We start from the raw sequence: 22,027 nt of genomic DNA on the forward strand, positions 1-22,027 counted from the left end.
CCAGAGCCTGGTGGAGAGGAGACTGGGAGTAGTTGTTTTGTCTGATCTACAGGAGGCCGTGTATTCAGTCACTGTGTGCTTGTCTCTCCACAGATGGATCCAGGAGGAGAAATCCACCAGAGAGATGTCCCCGTCCTCTGTATTCCCAGGACTGTCCAGAGGAGAAGGTCCCAGAGAACCCTCAGGTAGATGGAGCTGAGCCCTATACACATCTATATAGGGGGGTCCTGCAGTCATAGAGGGGTCATAGATTGTGGGGGTCTCTTCTGTGGATCTGTTAGATTTCCCACCTGTCTGCTGTATTGTCCTGAATTGTTACAGATGACAAATCAGGGGGAAGATCTGACTGATATTAAAGTGGAGGATGAAGAAGAGCGGATGATGGGCGATCCCCCGTGTAAGAGTGAGGTGGAGGAGGACATTCCAGGAGATGTCACCACAGGTATGGAATCATGAATGGAGAAAGTGACTTCAGATTCTGTCCTTGGTGCCTTCAGGGCAGGAGGAGAATCTGATCACCGGCTGCTGCTCTCTGATTGGAGATGTCCCCATCACATCATGGAGTGTTCCCCTTATCCAGCTGACGGTGATCTCTGATCAGATTCTTCTCTAATCCCGGCTGTTCCTGCAGGACATGACGGTCAGTCACATCCACACAACCACTGGGGATTATGAGGGCACATATTTTGTGCTATCATGATGAATGAATGTACCTCATAGTGCAGGAGAGAGTTATAGGGGTTGTCCCACTTCAGTAAGTGGCATTTATCATGTAGAGAAAGTTAATACAAGCCACTTACTAATATATTGTTATCCATATTGCCTCCTTTGCTGTCTTGATTCATTTTTCTATCACATTATACACTGCTTGTTTCCATGGTTATGACCACCCTGCAATCCATCAGTGGTGGTCATGCTTGCACACTATAGGAAAATGCGCTGCCCGGGACTGTGGGAGTGCACATAGACTGGAGCTTTTTCCACTACTGATGGATTGTAGGGTGGTCGTAACCATGAAAACCAGAAGTGTATAATGTGATAGAAAAATGAATCCAGCCAGCAAAGTAAGCCCTATGGAAAATCACAATACATTAGTAAGTGGCTTTTATTAACTTCCTCTACAGGTTAAATGCTGTTTGCTTTAGTGAAACGACCCTATTAAAAGTTATGCATGTCTTCGGGGACAATTTTTCATAATTGCAAATTACCCATTTTGGGCTTTTTTAATTTGGTCTTTATTAAATATATTCAGCCGTTCTGTCAGAAAGCGTTAACTTGTAGCTGTGTGAGTTGTACTTTTAGTTTGTGTTAGTTATCTAATAACCCTTATCTCTAAATTCCTAATAGCGCAAAACACTTGGGTAAGCCACATTCTTATCAGTAATATAAGAGCGGAGCTATAATAGTGTTTACAATGTCTGAGAAAAATAGCCGTCAGCTGAGCTGCCTGACGGGGAATAGCAGAAATACAGACCCTGCTACTAGAGAATCTCAAGTCTGTACAGAGAAAGGGACTCAACATTTTTAATAAAGATCAATTGTAAAAAAATATTTTTGTATCAAAATGAGTCCAATGCAATAATAAAAAAAAATTCCCGAAAGGTGTACTGTACATAGTCTTTAAACATCATTTTGGGCTCGTCAGCAGACAGAAGAAATCCAGGCATTTTTGTATTTTTCTTTGTAAACGGTTAAATCAAATAAATTAATGAAGAAATCCCCCAATATTACCAGCAGAGAAAAAAGCTCCTCATCTTCTATATTTCATATATGAGGCTTGGGATCAAGGACTGAGGAGCTATCTGACAACACATAAGGTCTCCTGAGAACTCTTTCCACTAGTCGCAGGGGGACATGTTGTCTTCAGGATATTCTTACAGAACAACCTTTGGCTGTGATATGAGCAGTCAGATGTCTATAATCTAGTGCCCACTATACAGCTCTCTGGAAACATGTCTTCTGGGGGTCTCTTATAAGGGTCTATGGAGGGAACCTTTCCCCCCTTATGCCCCCTTTCTGAGCCGTGACAGGCTGATGTCTCTGGTCTGTTACGTATGTGTGAATCATCAGTAGTTCTGGAGAAGTCACTGATTGTGGCAGTGCAGTGTGAGTGCTAGGAGTCCGGAGATGAGGCTCTTACTGCCCACCTGCCGCTGATTGACAGCTTTCTCCCTATTACTGTCAGTCAGTAGTATGAGGGCAGGAGAGTTGTCATGTGTAGCGACTACAACCTCTAAGTATGAATTGGAAAGCACTATACAAGCAATCAAAGAATTGCAGCTTTAAGTTCTCTAGGAGGGCAAAGAAAAATATTTTTGTGTTTCAAAGATTTCATAAAAAATCCTTTCCACAAAATAAAAATGCAATTTCTTTAAAATCATGCCAGATGTAATTATTGTACACACACAGATGTCTCAGTGAGGATTACCTGCACTCACAGGACACTTCATTAGCTCCACCCATTAGCTCCACCTTCATAATTCTTGATAGGACCCTCGTTTCCCTTAGAACATCCAGAATTTTTAGTATAATGGACCCAACAAGGTGCCGAAAAGCGTTAATTTCTAACGATAATTTGTTTTCCCTTAGTCCTAATAGCCGCACAGATGGGGTTAACTACCCCCCGTGGATTAATAGGACCGGCCGAAGTTTAATGAGCCCAAGTACCAATAATAAACTTTACTCCCCTACAAAAGGAGGGAACCGCCCCCCAGCCCACTGTGCTTATAGCAAGAATAACTTTACTAGGGTGGGATATTTGTGTGCTGCTATTAGGACTAAGGGAAAACAAATTATCGTTAGAAATTAACGATTCTCTTACGTCCTACCAGCAGCACAGATGGGGAGATAGCAAGAAGAACTTCTAGGGAGGGCACTCATGCCTGGCAGAACTAAGAATAGTCTGCCCAAAGGCCAAAAACTCAGCTACCTTGGCGTCCAGTCTGTAGTGGGAGATGAAGGTATGTTCAGAGCTCCAGGAGGCAGATTTACAGATTACATCCAGAGGAAGGAGACTTCTTTCAGCAAAAGAAGTAGAGATGGCCCTAGTGGAATGGGCCTTCACAAACTCTGGAGGATCCAATGCCTGGGAAACAAAGAAGTCTTGGACGCCTTACGGCGTTTAGAGTTACCGGCAAATAGGATAAAGAGGTTCTCATCTATCCTGAACTCCCTAGATCTATCCACATAGATCTGGCGGCATCTCGAGATATCCAACGGATGTTTGACTGGATCTCTGGAGGAGGTAGAAAGAGAATACAAAACTGGCAATTAAATAACTTGGTTGAGGTTTTGAAATGATGGAACCTTGGGCCTGAAGTATGGAAGAAATCTTAGGAGAACCCGGTCTTGTAGAAAAATGGTATAGGGTTCGTGGGCCGAGAAAGCTTGAAGCTCCGAGACCGTCCGAGGCTGTCCTGCAGGAATTGAGATATTGCAGAGAGGGGCGGATCTGCAAACGCCACCTGTTTAGAGGCACACCAAGACGAGAAGATCCTCATGATTCTGCAGTAGGCTTTATTGGTAGAGTCTGTTTTTGAATGTGACAATGTTCTCCGGACCGACTCTGAGAGCCCTTCTATTCTGGGAAGGGACTGATCAACCTCCAGGCTGTCAGGTTGAATCTGTGCAGATCTGAGCAGACATCAGTGTCCCACGACACCAGGATCTGCTGAGGGGGCAGCCTCCAATAATGCCCTCGACACATCTGAATGAGTTGAGTAAACCAGGATCTCTTGGGCCAAAACGGTATGATGGCTATCACCGAGGCCTAATCCTGACGGATTTTAATTAATACCCTCGATATCATGGAAAACGGAGGGAAGATGTAAGCCAGCCTGAACCTCCATGGTATTGACAGAGCATCTATCGCCAGGGGTTGTCCTCCATGTAGAGGAAGCAGAACCTCTCCACCTTGGCGTTGAACCTCGTTGCCATAAGATCTACCTCTGGCAAACCCCACTTGAGGACTATCTGCCTGAACATCTCCGGATGCAAGGACCACTCCATCGTTGGTAGACTCAGGCGATCTGTGATCATATTGGGGGAACCTCGAATGTGGATGGCAGACAGGTGGGAAAGGTTCGACTCTGCCCACCGAATCATCCCGATCTCCAAAAGGAGGGGTAGAGATCTTGTGCCACCCTGCTTGTTGATGGACAGAACCGCAGTCATATTGTCTGACTGTACTTTCACTGCCCTGCCCCAGATTCGGGGGGCGAAGTGAAGGAGGGCTAGCCGGATGGCTCAAATCTCACAGAGATTGGAAGAGAGTAGCTGCTCCTGAGGAGACCAAGTCCCCTGGACTGGGGAATTGTTTAGGTGTGCGCTCCAGCCTACTTGGGACTTCTGCCAGTTGATGATCCATCCTAGGCGGACCAGAAAGGAGATGGCAATATGAAGATGGTGGGAAAGGACTGGAACCGAAGAGGCCTTTAGGAGCCAATTGTCCAGATAAGGAATTATGGTCAGTCCCTGAAGTCTCAAAGCTGCTGTCACCGAAACCACTACCTTCACCACTACCTTGGTGAAGGTGAGAGGAGCAGAAGAGATCCCGAAGGGCAAGGCGACGAACTGGAGGTGCCTGCGGCCCCTTAAAACCTGGACCGCGATCCTGAGATACTTCCTGAAAGCAGGATGGATCAGGATGTGAAGATACGCATCCTTGAGATCCAAAGTTGCCATCACGTCTCCAGGATTGAGAACGTAAACCACTGACCTGATAGTTTCCATACAAAACTTTGCCTTCTTTATATATTGCTTGAAAAATCTCAAATCGATAATCATCTGGAGATCTCCAGATTTTTTGGGGGGCTAGAAAAACCTGAGAAGAAATCCCTAAGCCCCGTTCTCCAGCCGGAACCTCTTCCAGTGTGCCCTTGAGAATGTAGTCCTGAATGTAGGACTCCAGAATTGCCTGCTTGGCAGGTTGTAAGTGCTGGTTGGTGATGAATCTGTCTGGGGGAGGAGATTTGAGACTAATTAGTTAGCCCTCGGATATGACCTTTAGGACCCAAGGGTCCAAAACATCCTGGGCCCAAATTTATTTTTTATTGAAGTGGGCCAGGCGCACCCTGACCGGTACAAGGGGGAAAGGGATCTGAAATACTTCTGGAAGGATGACAGGAGTAGCGGGGGTTAACCAAGAGCCTCGGTGAGGCTAATAGTCAGGAGGGCTTTGCCTCCTTGGCTCCTCTGCTAGGGCGCTTTGAATTTCTTCGCTGCGCCCCCCAGTCTCTACGCGATCTTGCATGTTGGCCAGACATACCGCCACGGTCTTGCCTGCCCCGCCCCCGAAAGGGCTGCTGGGGGAGACTTTTGTCCTTATTGGAGAGGCCCTCCATGATTTTATCTAATTCTGAGCCGAACAAGCGGTCCGGCTTAAAGGGGAGACCGCACAGGTAAAATTTGGAAGCATTGTCAGCTACCCATGGTTTGAGCCATAATGGCCTGCGGGCTGCTGACACCAGGGCCATGGATTTGGCCGCCAATTTTAATTGTAATTGTGCGGTGTCGCACAGAAAATCCATCGCTAGATTAGCAGTCTTGAAAGCAGCCAAGATGTCATCATGCGAGAGTCTCTGATCGACATCCGTCTGGATCTGGTTTAGGCGGGCCCGGAGAAAGGAAGAAACCTCACTGGCCGCAATAGCGGTAGATGCGGAAGCTGCAGCTGCAGAATAGCTTCTTCTTAAAGTGCACTCTGCCCTCCTATCAATGGGGTCTTGCAGACTAGACCCATTGTCTGCTGGCACCAGAGTGCGCCTGGACAATTTGGCAATAGCCATGTCCACCTTGGGAACGGAACCCCACGATTCCATCAAGGATTTTGCCATTGGAAACATGGTCTTGAAATTTTTGGTCAAGACCGGACCCTTCTCAGGCCTTTTCCATTTCATCCGCATGAAGGAAAGAAGGGTCTCATCCGCCTTAAAGACACGCTGTGCCTGACCGGCGGGATTGGAGGACTCCCCAGCGTCAACATCATGGTCCCCCGATCTGATGGACTTTAACAACGTCTGTGTTTTTTCTGGGGGGAAAAAACACGAGGTTAACTCCTCTTCGTCCGAAGAGGAAGAGACCAATGAAATGGCTGCGGGTCTTTCGACGGGCACGGAGGTAACCATAGGTGCCTGGGTGGGCGCATGAAGCCTTTCGTCCAATAGGTTTACGACGCCCTTAATGGATTCATCCATGTATACTTTAACGCACGCATACATCTCTTGCATGGTGGATTCAGTATATGGTTGGGGCCTACGACAACCTTCGCATCTGGAATAGGGACAATTCTCGTCCAGGAGAGCGATGCAGTCGAAACAGGCCAGATGTTTCCTCTTCGAAACCGATTTCCGGGAATCCGGGTCTCTAGGTGAAGCCATAACTGTAAAGAATTAAGAATTAGTAAATTCTGCCAGTAAAAGAATACCAGAAAAAAACATAAGCAGAGGCCCACCGAGGGAAATGCCAGAAAGCAACCGCTAGTAGCAATGGAATCTGAGTACAATGTACTAGATAGGCTCTGGGAGTTAGCTTGGAGAGAAGCGTGTGCTGCCAGAGGATGAGCATGAGAACAGAGGCTCATTAAATAGGCGAGGATCCGCCCCCTTGGTCAGAGATCCCGCCCCTGGAAGGATCTACCCTGATCCTTATAAAATTAATATTTTAACTACTTAATACAGTAATCCCCCGGAGTCAGGGGGCCAAGTATGCGGGCGCAGTGAAAGCAAAAGCTTCCCAGAGCGGAGAAATGCCGCTGGCTGAGGACCGGAAGTGACGCCAGAGAGGTCGACGTCACTTCCGGAAGATGGCGGCACCCACGGAGATAAGGTGGAGCGCCGCACAGACAGAGGAGGGAGGTAAAGGAAAAAAACAGCCCCTGCAAAAAGATAGCCGGGCTTGAGCAAATATAAGAGAAATACTACCGAAGCCAGCAGTATAAAAGAATACATGCTTCCCCCAAAAAACAACAGAGAAAAGGGGGGAACCGCCAGTCCACCTGTCCGGAGGACAGCAAAAAACACAGTGGGCTGGGGGGCGGTTCCCTCCTTTTGTAGGGGAGTAAAGTTTATTATTGGTACTTGGGCTCATTAAACTTCCGCCGGTCCTACCAGTCCACGGGGGGTAGTTAACCCCATCTGTGCTGCTGGTAGGACGTAAGTGAACCTTTATTCCACATCGTTCCTCCCACATTCAGTTTGCATCGGCCTGTGTAATCAAGTCAGTGCAAATGAGCAGCAATTAATGAGTTCTCATCCATCGGGGAGTGTAATATAGCCTTAAAGGGGTTGTACGCTTTTTACTATTGATGACCTATTCTTAGGATAGTTAATAGTCACAGGGAATCAGGTCAGGGATTAAAGCTTCAGACAAATGCAGATTTCACTGAGACCTGTTTCTAGGGGCTCTAACACGTGATATATTGGGGCTAGAGCCTTGACTATGGTCTTGTTTTAAATCTGAGATTGTCAGCTGTTACCCAGCCTAAGATCTAGCCATCAGTACCAAAGATGTAGGAGGTATGTCATTGGCTACTGAATTGCCACCCTGCAAGGATGTATGCCATATGTCCTTGCCAGGCAAAGTATTGAATTGATGCCTAATTGGTGTTTAAATGCAAAATGTGTTGGCAGAAGACAGGCTTGATTCCAAGATTTCAAAGTTTGGAGTTTTATCCAATCATGATATGTAATAAAAGTAAAAAATCTTTAACTTTCAGAAAGTAATAAAAGTAAAAAATCTTTAACTTTCAGAAAGTTATCAAAAGCTTAATAAGCCGGAAATCACATGCACAGTTTTTGGTGTAGGTTTTTTATTTTTTTTAAGCCAAAGCCAAGATTGTTTTTTAAATGAATGGCTTTTATCTCTTCTTAATGCTGGATCAACTTCCAGCCTGATAGAAATGTTATACATTTGTCTATTATGTAATTTAGAAGAAACTCAAATTTAAATTTTTATCTTAACAGAAAATCCCAGTTTGAATTCGGATGGAAACTTCATATTATCACTGAATTATAAATCAGAAGATGAAGACATCATGCAGTGCTCTCCAGTAGAAAACCTTAATGTACATTCAGGACTTCACAGTACAGATCTATCATATAATCCCCCTAATTATGAGGAACCCTCTCCTAACCAATCACAGATTGTTATCACAAGTACAGGTCAGAAAGGGGTTGAAAGATTTCAATGCGGTGAAGAGTTCCCAAAAAGTTCAGGTCTTTCTTCAAACAGAAGAATTCACACTGGTGAGAAGCCATATTCCTGTTCAGAATGTGGGAAGTGCTTTACAGATAAATCAAATCTTGTTGCACATGTGAAAAGTCACATAGGACAGAAGCCAAATTCATGTTCAGAATGTGGGAAATGTTTTACACGGAAATCACATCTTTTTACACATAAGAAAATTCACACTGGAGAGAAACCATATTTATGTTTAGAATGTGGGAAGTATTTTACACAAAAATCAGATCTGGTTACCCATGAGAGACGTCACACAGGAGAGAAGCCATATTCATGTTCAGAATGTGGGAAATGTTGTACACAAAAATCAGGGCTCGTTAAACATCAGAGAATTCACACAGGAGAAAAGCCGTATTTATGTTCAGAATGTGGGAAGCGCTTTTCAGATAAAACAAGTCTTGTTACACATAAGAGACATCACACAGGGGAGAAACCATATTTATGTTCAGAGTGTGGGAAATGTTTTACCCAAAAATCAAATCTTGTTATACACAAGAGAATTCACACAGGAGAGAAGCTGTATTCATGTTTAGAATGTGAAAAATGTTTTACACGAAAATCACATCTTGTTAAACATAAGAAAAGTCATACAGGAGAGAAGCCGTATTCATGCTCAAAATGTGGGAAATTTTTTACACAAAAATCAGATCTTGGCAAACATGAAATAAGTCACATAGGAGAGAAGCCGTATTCATGTTCAGAATGTGGAAATTGTTTTACACACAAACTGAATCTTGTTAAACATCAGAGAATTCACACAGGGGAAAAGCCATATTCATGTTCAGAATGTGGGATATGTTTCATACAAAAATCTGATCTTGTTACACATGAGAGAAGTCACACAGGAGAGAAACCATATTCATGTTCAGAATGTGGGAAGGGCTTTTCTGAGAAATCAAATCTTGTTAGACATGAGAAAAGTCATACAGGAGAGAAACCATATTCATGTTCAGAATGTGGGAATTGTTTTACACAGAAATCAAATCTTGTTAAACATCAGCGAATTCACACAGGGGAGAAGATGTATTCATGTTCAGAATGTGGGAAATGTTTTACCCAAAAATCAAATCTTGTTACACACGAGAGAATTCACACAGGAGAGAAGCCGTATTCATGTTCTGAATGTGGGAAATGTTTTACACAAAAATCATATCTTGTTACACATGCAAGAATTCACAGAGGAGAGAAGCAGTATTCATGTTCAGTATGTGGGAAATGTTTTATAGAAAAATCACATCTTGTTGCACATGAGAGAACTCATTCAGGAGAGAAGCCATATTTGTGTTCAGAATGTGGGAAATGTTTTACACGGAAATCCCATCTTGTCGCACATGAGAGAATTCACGAAGAAAATAAACATTTTAACTAGAGATGAGCGAATCGAAGCTGTCGAAGTGGAATTCGTTGCGAATTTCAGGAAAAAATCAATTTGCACCGAATGCGAATTTCCTTGCGCTTCGTGGCAGCAGCCAGCCAGCCCTGTGATTTCACAGCCCTATAAATACGGCAGCCATCTTAGATTCTGCCATTTACCAGCGTACTTAGTGCAGAGAGAGACGTGCCTGCAGGCGCTAGGGACAGTGATAGAAAAAACATCATTGTGCTAAAGAAAAATGATTTACAGGTAAAGATTATTCAAGGTGTAGGGAAAGGATAGGGAGGAATCATTCCACAGCATTTCTGTTGAACAGGGTTCTTTCAGGAAAGGTGACAGCCTGGGTAATAGGAACATTACTCATAGTCCTTGCAACACTGACTGGGCACCCAAATTGCCATTATATAGCTCTGTAATTCCAGCAAACCGTTCTTATTGGGGCGCAAGTGCTGTTTGATACAGGCATTAACAGGGGTTATTACAAGGAAATATTTATAAGTGTTATTTGCCCTTGTGCGGTGCACTTATCTGTAGTAAAGGCTTTTGTGGGGTGTTTTAGCGGAAAAAGAAAAAATATATTTGCCGCTCAGCGGTGCAGTTATTTCTTGATAAGCCTTTTGTGACGTGTATTAGCGTAAAAAGATGAAATACATTTGCCGCTCTGCTGTGCCATAATCTGTTTAAAGGCTTTTGCGGGGTGTTTTAGCATAAAAAGAAAAAATACATTTGCCGCTCTGCGGTGCAGTTATTTCTTGTAAAGCCTTTTGTGATGTGTTAGCGCAAAAAGAAAAAATACATTTGCAGTGCTACAGTGCAGTTATTTCTTGTTAATCTTTTTGTAACGTGTATTAGCGCAAAAAGAAAAAATATATTTGCGGTGCAGTTGTCTCTAGTAAAGGCTTTTGTGGGGTGTTTTATTTTCCTTTTTTATTTATTTGATCTAACAGTATGTCAGGCAGAGAAGTGCCAGGCCCTGCACAGGGGAGTGGCAGAAGCCTAAATGTTTTTAACTTAGGCAGAGGTCGCAACAGAGTAAGGGTCTGTGGCAGCAGGGGTTACTTCGAGGAGCCTAAGCTCCCAGTCTCAGCTAGTGGTCGTGTTGTGACCAGAGGTTCTTGAGTGGTTGACTCGATCTTCGACTTCGTCACAAGTGACATCAGACACCCCCAGCCAAGAGTCAGTGGGTTTGTCAGACACAACCTTTAGTTGGCATGGCCCTGTGCCCTCACCTGTCCTCAACCTGCCTCTGTCCCTTCCTGCCACTATGCGGGCAAGTAGTGATGAGGGGAGTGGCGTGGGAGCTGGTGTTGCGAGCGGTCAGGCTCCTGACCCAGAGACGGTTGAGGAGGACATCAGTGACGTGCATACAGTACTCGATGATGATGTAGCTGATTGCACTTGGGAGCTGGGTGACAAAGGGGCTTCACAGTATTAATACATAGAATAAAAACTTCTATTTGCTCCATGACCGAGCCACCATTGTTCTTGACAGACATTGTCTTTTTGGCTCATATTATACTTTCTACTAGCTCTGTGACATTAATTGGTCCTACAAACTAACACTTCTGTGTGGAGACAGTGATATCGGTAACATGATTTCTTTCACCATGTCTGGGCATCAGAGCTTCTTTCCAGGACTGTGTATACTGTATCGAGCACTTCCTGTTTTCTTCAAGGTGTGTTCACCCCTGTCAACCTTTTCTGAAGACCCCATTGCGTGGCCAGGCCCACCGTGAGAATTACACTTACCTGATCCCTACCTCTAGGTTCCAGCTCCATTGTTTCCATTTTGGCGCCGTAGGTGTCAGGTCTCCCTGCATCAACATCCAGTTTAACATGGGTCACATGGCCACTGCAGCCAACGAATGGCTGCAGGGGTGACTTGTCTTCCATGCTTCACTTGATCCATAAACATGATGCCAGATGACATTACCACATTAATGTCTATTGAGCTTTATCTAATTGTCATTCGCAATACTGTCTGCTGAGCCTATAACATCGCCAGTCATGTATGATATTGTCTGCTAAGGTGTGAATCTAAGTCTATACTGTGTGATACAGTCTACCATACAGCTTGTCATGTTTTTTTTTCAATTTTAGAAAATTGTGACTACTGCAGGTGAAAGGGTGCATATATAAATTGAAGTACTCGAAAATAGAAAAATATATATATTTGAATAAAGCCTTCACTAGCCGTGTGGTCTCTGGCTCCTATTCTTTTCATTGGGAGGCCACGGTGCCGTTCATATAAAAGGCTCTGTATAGCTGCAACCATGCCAAAAATGGACATGTCTGTTCGGCATGGTTGCAGCTACAAACCTCCAGCCGTATGAATGACTGCGAGACCACATGTCAAGAGTAATCAGAGAGGAGTCACTGGAGGCGTTTTTTGGATAAATATGTATATATATTTCAATATTTTGGAGAGTTCCTGATTTTTCAGTGTTCCCTTCGGGGCAACAGGGTATGGCGTTGTCAGCTATGACAGCCAATTCAGTTCAGAGATCTGATATACGCGCTTCATACTCAGGCTTTAAAGGGGTTTTCGCATCTCAGACAATGGGGGCATATCATTAGGATATGCCCCCATTGTCTCTGGGACCTGCATCTACACAGAGAACAGACCCCTGAACGTTATGGAGGGCACACTGTGCATGCTGGCTCGGCTATTTCGGTCGGCCCCATAGAAATGTATGGGAGCGGGGGCCGCACAAGTGCGGTGCGCTCCCATTCACTAGTATGGGGAAACCTGGGGTCCTCTGGCCACCACCTTCCCCACTCCGTTCTTGGGGACCCGCACCTATCAGACAATGTGGGCATATCCTAGCGATATGCCCCATTGTCTCAGATGGGAATAACCTTTTAAAGTGAACAGTGATATCAGGAACGACATTCACTTAAGTAATCTCGGTACATGTGCAGTGAATTTATCCTACTGCCCAAGTATTGAGAAGAAAGGCCAGCCCTACCCAGTTCTTTCTGGCTGCAGTTGATGGTGATGTCAGGCAGGGGCATCACTAAGTCAAAGTATTCAGAACATGGGCCCCGAATGCTTTGTCCCAGATCTCAAATGTACTGCCTGACGGACATATACAACTGTATGAACGTCCTTGGGACAGCAATACAATTGAATCACTGCAGATGAACATGGGAGCCAATTGCTTTCTGCCCTGCCGTTCTCTCTGTTAGGCTGCAGGCAACTAGGCCTGGGGCCTATGAATAGGATGGCAGATGGATTTTAGGCTACTTTCTTAGGCTACATGCTGTGGTTTGTGTCTGGACAATTCCTGGGATTCTCTGCCGGATCTCTGTGCCGCAGGTGTAAAAGTACCCTTAGGCGGTGTGCGAGCGCTTGAGAAGCTGGGAATCCTTGCTGATGGTATTTTTTTATGGGCAGCATGGGGACATTATAAGGTCTGGGTGCACTACAGGGGGCCAGATTAAGGACTGGGAGCCCCTTCAAGGTCTGGGGGCACTACAGCGTGGCTCTATAAAGACTGGGGGCAGTACAGGGGGGGACTATAAAGACTGTTGGAACTAAAGCATATATAAGGAGCTGCACTACAGGGGGGATACTATAAGGACTGGGGCACTACAGGGGGGCACTATAAAGAGGCACTTTTAGGACTGTGGGTGCTATAAGGGCTGTTGGCACTACAAGGGGGCACTATAAGAACTGTTGGCACTACAGGAGTCACTATAAGAACCGTTGGCACTACAGGAGGCACTATAAGAACTGTTAGCACTACAGGAGGCACTATAAGGACTGTTGCACTACAAGAGGACATTATAAGGACTGTGGGCACTACAGGGGGCACTTTAAGGACTGTGGGCACTACAGGAGGGATTGTGAAGACTATTATATCACATGTAATAGTCGAGGTGTCATTTACTCATTAACCTGTCCATGTAAGAAGATATACATAGGACATACAAAAAGGTCATTAAATAAAAGAATGGGGGGACATATTTATAATATCCATAGAAAATATGATAGCCATCCATTATCCCGACACTATAAGGAGAAACAAGGGGGTGTAAATGGGGTTAACTCAATTTAGTGGATGTTAAGGGAAATATTAATTATTGATATATTGGATAATACCAATAATTAATATTCATAAATAGGCGTCAGTTGTCTAGTGATGACTCCACCTATTTATACCTATAATTAAAAGCTAACTATGTTAAATAGCTAATTGATTAGCTATCTAACTAACTCTGTTGCCTATACATTCCACTAAACTACGACTTATTACAACTACTACGCTATACTACAGCGGCGACTACTAAAAAACACTATACGCTGTATTATGAACAATAAAGAATATTTATTACACAATACAATTATACAAGTCTAATAATACGCTATATCTATATATATTTATAGATCAATGGATATAAATATATAGACGTACACACCGCAGTAAAGTAACAGTACTACAATAAACGCAATACAATCCTAACTACACTACACAATACACAATTTCCATTTCACCCCACACACTAACTATACATTACACTAACATACACATAAATACCAGCAACCCACCCGCCTGGCTACTCACTGTCCCCACGGGGAACAAGGAGTAAAACACAAATGGTGGCACTGCAAGGGTTAATACTTGCAGGCCAGGGATATAGATAGGAATGTAGCTGGTAAGCAAGGGTTATACAAGGCAGCAGCAGTGAAGGGGTTACTGCTGAATACAGCCCAGCAAGGGAGGTGATCAGCCCAGCAAGGGTTCAGGGGTTAATGCTGGGCTACAAGGCAGCAGGGGTTAATGCTGGGGCTGCACACAGGGAACTGGGGTGCAGGGAATTGCAGGGGTTAATGCTCTGCAAGGCAGGGAATGCTCTGCAGGGCAGGTAATGCAGGGGTTAAGGATATGGGCAGAAGGGGTTAAAGGGGAAGTGCTACTTAGCCATCCAGGGTTCAGGACCCAGCACGCTGCTCAATCTCTGCCTCCCTCCTCCTCCCTTCTTCCTGCGCTCTTCACTGGAGCAGCTCGGTCTTCCCCTCCTGCTCTCCTTTGGGCTGGTGGAGATCCTGCTTCTAATGCAGTGCAGCCTGGCAGTGCTGTCTGCGATCTTCCTCTGGTCGGAGTTTGCGGGGGTAGACTCTTCCTTCCCCCCAGCGCAGCGCTGCCTGCGCTTTCAAAGGGGGGAATCTTCTCTGCTCAGCGTCGGATTTACTGGGGGCGGGGATGGGGCCGGTCTTCTCCTCTCGCTGCCTGCGTTCTCTTCTGTGGGGGCGGTAGGGGTTCTCTCTTCAGCGCCGCACGGCCGGGGTATTTAAACCCGGCCGTGCTCGCTCCTGCATTCCCGCGCCCAGCCCAGTCCACGTGGGCTGGCACTGTGATATGACGTCATTGCGCCAGTCTGCGCATCCTGGAGCGCGCTTCCAGGCAGGGGGATCCTTTGATCCTCCCGCCTGTGAAGATAATGCATACCTCTGGTGCTGTAATTACAGCGCCGAAGGTAAGCGGCACACAGGGGCATGGGAACTCTTTGTTCCTGTCACTGTTATGCATAACATCTCCGGCGCTGCTGGAGATGTTAACAAAGGGCAGAGGATCTTTATTGACTCTCTGTCCTTTAAAGGGGCCAAAACTGGACATGATTGTCCAGTTGTCGGTCTTTCCCTCCTGCAGGCACATTCCAGAGGGGGGGCATCCAGGGGGGATATTCTGGCCATATTTTAACTATCTATATATATATATATATATATATATATATATATATATATATACTTATAAATGCTTGGGGCACATCCATAAATATATATATATATATATACAAGTTGCAAGAAAAAGTATGTGAACCCTTTGGAATGATATGGATTTCTGCACAAATTGGTCATAAAATGTGATCTGATCTTCATCTAAGTCACAACAATAGACAATCACAGTCTTCTTAAACTAATAACACACAAAGAATTAAATGTTACCATGTTTTTATTGAACACACCATGTAAACATTCACAGTGCAGGTGGAAAAGTATGTGAACCCCTAGACTAATGACATCTCCAAGAGCTAATTGGAGTGAGGTGTCGGCCACCTGGAGTCCAATCAATGAGATTAGATTGTCGGTGCCGTGCCCTATAAAAAACACACACCAGTTCTGGGTTTGCTTTTCACAAGAAGCATTGCCGGATGTGAATGATGCATCGCACAAAAGAGCTCTCAGAAGACCTATGATTAAGAATTGTTGACTTGCATAAAAGGGTTATAAAAGTATTTCCAAAAGCCTTGCTGTTCATCAGTCCATGGTAAGACAAATTGTCTATAAATGGAGAAAGTTCAGCACTGCTGCTACTCTCCCTAGGAGTGGCCGTCCTGTAAAGATGACTGCAAGAGCACAGCGCAGACTGCTCAATGGGGTGAAGAAGAATCCTAGAGTGTCAGCTAAAGACTTACAAAAGTCTCTGGCATATGCTAACATCCCTGTTAGCGAATCTATGATACGTAAAAAACTAAAACAAGAATGGATTTCATGGGAGGATACCACAGAGGAAGCCACTGCTGTCCAAAAAAACATTGCTGCACGTTTACAGTTTGCTCAAGAGCACCTGGATGTTCCACAGCAGTACTGGCAAAATATTCTGTGGACAGATGAAACCAAAGTGGAGTTTGGAAGAAACACACAACACTATGTGTGGAGAAAAAGAGGCACAGCACACCAACATCAAAACCTCATCCCAACTGTAAAGTATGGTGGTGGGGGCATCATGGTTTGGGGCTGCTTTGCTGCGTCAGGGCCTGGACGGATTGCTATCATCAAAGGAAAAATTAATTCCCAAGTTTATCAAGACATTTTGCAGGAGAACTTAAGGCCATCTGTTCACCAGCTGAAGCTCAACAGAAGATGGGTGTTGAAACAGGACAACGACCCAAAGCATAGAAGTAAATCGACAACAGAATAGCTTAAAAAGAAGAAAATACGCCTTCTGGAGTGGCCCAGTCAGAGTCCTGACCTCAACCCAATTGAGATGCTGTGGCATGACCTCAAGAAAGCGATTCACACCAGACATCCCAAGAATATTGCTGAACTGAAACAGTTCTGTAAAGAGGAATGGTCAAGAATTACTCCTGACCGTTGTGCACGTCTGATCTGCAACTACAGGAAATGTTTGGTTGAAGTTATTGCTGCCAAAGGAGGTTCAACCAGTTATTAAATCCAAGGGTTCACATACTTTTTCCACCTGCACTGTGAATGTTTACATGGTGTGTTCAATAAAAACATGGTAACATTTAACTCTTTGTGTGTTATTAGTTTAAGCAGACTGTGATTGTCTATTGTTGTGACTTAGATGAAGATCAGATCACATTTTATGGCCAATTTGTGCAGAAATCCATATCATTCCAAAGGGTTCACATTCTTTTTCTTGCAACTGTATATACACATATATAGAAAACTGGGGGTCTGAATGGGCAGCAATAAGCCCACCTATTATATACATAGAGATCTATGCTGACAAGGGGGCATGCATACATCTCTATGCATACACATACTTGGGCCCATACAGAGCCAATATATATGTATATATTAAAATGCACATATGCATATATTATCATAATACTCCTTCCCTCTACAGTGGAATAGAAATAGTTAAGGGAGACAAAAGAGGAGGAGATATTATTTAAAAAAGTCTAAAGTGGAGACACATTGGATTTTTAATATAAACACATTAGCACCAATAGGGTTAAATTCAGAGATTGAACTATTTGCATACGAATAAAGGAAAAAAGCAGGCTGAAACATCAGAGTATGATGAGAGAGAACTAAGGGTTAAAAATTGGAGGGGAGGAGAATCCTATATAAGGAACACTAGGAAGGCCAGTCGATATCCCTGACGAAGGATAACGATTATTCGAAACTCGTTGGAGCTTTTTTGACACTCCTAGATACCCGTATCTCAGTTCAGTGACGTCACAAAGCACTCTGATTTGAGCACGAGTTAGCGAGTTTAATACTGAGTGGTGCCACCGGCCGGGCCAAGCTCATCTTCATAAGATTATATAGGGCTCCCTAACCCACCCTGAATACAAGTAGCAGCATACAAAGGAGGATTGGCACGTGCAGCAAGGTTCAATCAGGTACATATATACATATTTGGATTGATGCTGTGAAGGCACGTTTACCTTTGCTTACAGTATTGTAGGAAGTGTAGGGAATTGTCGCGTGAAACCATTCTATTGATATTCGTTTTCCTGTTTTTTGCAGTAGGGGTGGTACTACTGTGGTACCGCAGCATCAGCTATAAATTCACAGAGGATAAAAGCGCCAGTGTAATATAGTTTTCAAGTATGGTATTCAAGTAAATCTGAAAGGTCAACAGTCTCCAAACACCTCCTACAACTCTCTTCTTTATTGCTCCAAAGTGTAAGCCTGGGGATCGATGGTATCCAGGTAGGAGCACCGTGACACACACAGAAATCATTAAGGCTGCTCCACACCACTCGGCATTCCTAAAAAAGCTGGGACATGGTCGGCCCTGGGGGCAGCATGTTACAGATGCTGACCCATTCATTTCAATGTTGGCGTAAAAAATGTGGCTCTATTGAAATATGTATGTCTGCATTGAAAACAACATCCTTGTGCCCATTCTGCAGTCCTGCAAAAAAGATGTCCTACACAATACAGAGTAGTATGTAAATGTCCTAACCAGTTGGGCTACGCAGTACCAAATGAGAGACAAAGAATGGTTTGAAGACAAGCCAAGATCAGAACCAGATGGACTACGCAATACCAAATGAGAGACAGAGAGTAGTCAGAAGACAAGCCAGGATCAGAAGCACGATGTCGCAGCAATTTAGGACAAGTCCCGAACTAGGGGACTACACTTTGCTTGTCCATGGGATTCAAATTGGTTAATAAGATCTCCCCATGTGCCATGGGATGCTGTTGACCTAAGAATTAAAGACCCAGACACTTTGCTGGTTAAAGGATTTTCTGCCGGGCAGCACCCATAGTTCAATTCTATTAGCTGTACATTGGGGGTCTAACCACCCCTTCTTTAGCCTTCAATTTTAATATGTCCAATCGCAAGCATTTATTAAAGCAAAGAATCAGCAGCATAAAGGTATAATGGAACAGTACATGTACACATAGACATGATTCAAAATACTGAAAAAGTCTGTTTCTATATTTCAGAACGTGTCTACATTCCTTATAAATGTCACAAATCAGAACCAAAGGAAACAGACCATATTTCTTAATTCAACTTAAAAATTCATGCTCTTCGTTGATGTTATATTATCCCAAGAGAACAATTATCACAATTAAGTACAATTAGCACAATTTATGTTCATTAACCACTTAAAGGGGTTATCCAACCCCTATAATGACCCCCCCCTCCAATGCTCGGGCCCCATTATATACTTATCAGCTCCCCGTCATCCATGTCGCTCTGGATCCCTGCACGACGGCTGCTGCATCTCCCAAGCATTGTGAGTGACGCTAGGGAGGTTGGTCATTGTCATGGCCTGCTATTGACTGCTCCCAAAATGAAATGCAGTGGCAGCTGTGCAGGGATCCAGAGCTACGCGGGTGGCAGCCATCAGGCAAGTATATTGTATACCATGGGCCCAGGCATTAAGGTGTCATTATAAAGGTTGGATATACCCTTTAATTTCTTTTACACACACAAGCAATCCAAAAAAGCATAGCAACAAGAACTAGGAACACAGCTAGTGAGTCAGAGACTATCACCGGCACTGGTGTATGGCCAGGAAAGGATTGAAATAGAGCGCCGAGTCCCTGGATCAGAACCTGATAGGTCCATGATTCGGCGCTCCATTAGTCAGAAACTCTAGCACACATTAATAAAGCAGCTGAGCCCACTGCTACGCTCTCCTAGTACGCGCCTGCTGCGGGGAAGCAGAGCGCTGCATCCTGTTGTTAAGGGGGAGTGGCTCAGCAGCAAGTCTTTCCCAGCGCGGCCGTGCCGGGGCTGAGGATAGCACCGCTGGAGCCCAGACAGATAAGTTTGTTATATTCCGCCCCCCTCTTACATCACCACTGGACCCTCAACATAGGAAGTAGGTTTCAATGGGAACTCAAGATGAAACTTCATAATCAGACGAGGAGCATGAACCTCCTGAGCCGCAACCCATGTTCTCTCCTCAGCACCAAATCCCTTGCAATGGATAAAGTATTGCAGAGAGCCGTGAACTCTCCGGGAGTCAAACATTTTCTCTACCTCGTACTCCAGTTCACCTTGGATAACAACTGGATCATGAGGTTTAGATAGAGGAATCAGTGATTCATGGAAAACATTCCAGGGGTCATTTTTGAAACAGAATTAAGCCTAAATTAGGCGAGGAAGGGCCAACAGGCCTACGTCTCTTCATAACTCTAGCGGTTCCACCGCCAGTGCAGGACTGAAACATGCCCAGGGCAGGCATGGCGGGGCAATTGCCCAGGGCCCCCATCCCTAAATGGGGCCCCCTGCTGAGCAGCCCAGACACATGTGGAAAAGGACTGGTGGCCACACCTGAGAAGAGCACAGACAGCACAGCATGGAGCACTGGTTCCTGGTCTCCCGCTGACTGTAGCCCGCAGGGTCCTTATGCTGTAGTGAGGAGCTGGGTGCTGCATCCATAGCCACGGCTCCACAGCAGTCAGGTCCTTGGCCCCGCCCCTTACTCTCTTTCTCACTGGAGGCCCTGCACTGGGAATGTAATGGCCCCTTCTAGCCTGCTCCTGAGGTTTATAGTGTTTCTGGTGAGTTCAGAATATCACCCTCTATTGACCTGTCATATTTGCTGCGGGCCCCGCTCTCCTCTCTGAGCTGCAATAAATGACAGCTGGACAGTCCAGTCTCTGGACTAACAGAAGGGGAGGCAGTCTGCATTTTTTTTAACTATTTGCTGCCTGGAACACAGTTGTCTAAATATAATGTAATATTTATAATTGCATTGAAGTGCCTTTTGCGCTGTGGCATTAGAAGAATTTTGATATCTCTGACTTTTAGTCCAACCAGACTGTCTATTACTCTGCAATTCCTCTAGCGCCGTTCTATGGAAACAGGTTTAAAGAGCACACCAAATGCTTCAAATAACTTCTTTATTAACTTCTACTTTTCTTTAGCAGCAGATAGTCCATGTACATAACATGTGTTGAAAAGATATCACAAAATGGCGGTATGCATAAGATGGTGGTTCAACTGTTCAATCTTGTCATTCAACATAAAATGGTGGATATATTTCTCTCTTGAGTATCTGTACTCTCACTTTAAGTTATTTAATCACTTTACGATCTCTCTGAGAGGTATATCTGAGGTCTAACTAACTGTTCACTTGCTGTATGCAGTTAGCAGTGACTATTTGCAGATTGGTTGAGTATGATCTGCTACGGTTGTATGCAATTTGGATTGAAATATGGAATCTGAATGCTTGCAATTGAATTTGTATGCAATTGTATGGCTCAGTATGCTTGCAATATGGTGGAACTGTAAGTAAACACATATATAACTGGTTCAGTATACAGTTCTAATCACAATATTAACAACATGAACATTATATAACCTAATAAATACCTATATTAGCCTCTTGTTTCCATAAAGCTCAGCTCCTAGTGGAGTGAATGTTTCTTCAGCTCCTGTCTCTGGTGAATAATAATTCTAGCAGCAGGAGCTGGGGGAATTCCCAGACAGGCTGTCTGTGATTGGTCTAGACTTCTGCCCAGCAACAACAGAACATTAAACAATAGGAACTGTATTAAGGTTATTGGCATGTTTAGCTGTATACACATATAAGGCTATACTAGCAACCTAGGACAGATCTTAGCTGGCCAGCTACAGGGCGCCATTTGCTAGGAGAGGGACCCTGCGACAAAACTGCTCCGACTCCCACTTTTGACGTGTCAACCTCCACAATGAAGGGTTGAGAGAACTTGAGACACCCCGGGTTGCATCAGAATGGGAGCGGAGGCAAAACATTCTTTTATAGCAGAAAAATCCTGTAATGCTTCTTCCGACCAGAATGAGAAGTCCACACCCTTCCTAATCATATCAGTCAAAGGCTTAACAATAGTGGAATAATTCAGGATACATTTTCTATAGTAATTAGTAAAACCCAAAAACTGCATCAGAGCTTTCTGATTCTCCGGCCGATCCCATTCCAGTACTGCACGGACCTTTTCAGGATCCATGCGAAAACCTGAGGCAGAAAGTAAGTAACCCAGAAACTGCAGATCCTGGACAGCAAACACACATTTCTCCAACTTAGCATACAATTTATTCTCCCGAAGGATCGATAATACTTGTCTTAAATGATCCTGATGAGTCTCCATATCGGGTGAGTAAATTAGTATGTCATCGAGGTATATAACAACAAACCTCCCTACCAAATTATGAGAAATGTCATTCATAAAGTGCTAGAAGACTGCCGGGGCATTAGTCAAACCAA

General features: G+C 44.4%; 1 protein-coding gene across 1 annotated transcript in view; it reads left to right on the plus strand.

Annotated features, from left to right (window-relative positions):
* The first annotated feature begins 389 nt into the window (after positions 1-389).
* The window catches only part of LOC122924962 (zinc finger protein OZF-like), a 36,242-nt gene continuing 14,604 nt past the window's right edge, over positions 390-22,027 (plus strand). Inside the window, exons 1-2 of the mRNA XM_044276507.1 lie at positions 390-442; positions 7,962-9,394. Coding sequence (XP_044132442.1) covers positions 8,033-9,394 — 1,362 coding nt within the window. The 5' untranslated portion in view covers positions 390-442; positions 7,962-8,032. The remainder of the gene's footprint in view (positions 443-7,961; positions 9,395-22,027) is intronic.

The sequence above is a fragment of the Bufo gargarizans genome, chromosome 1, assembly GCF_014858855.1.
Source record: "Bufo gargarizans isolate SCDJY-AF-19 chromosome 1, ASM1485885v1, whole genome shotgun sequence".
In the NCBI taxonomy this organism is placed as follows: Eukaryota; Metazoa; Chordata; class Amphibia; order Anura; family Bufonidae; genus Bufo; species Bufo gargarizans.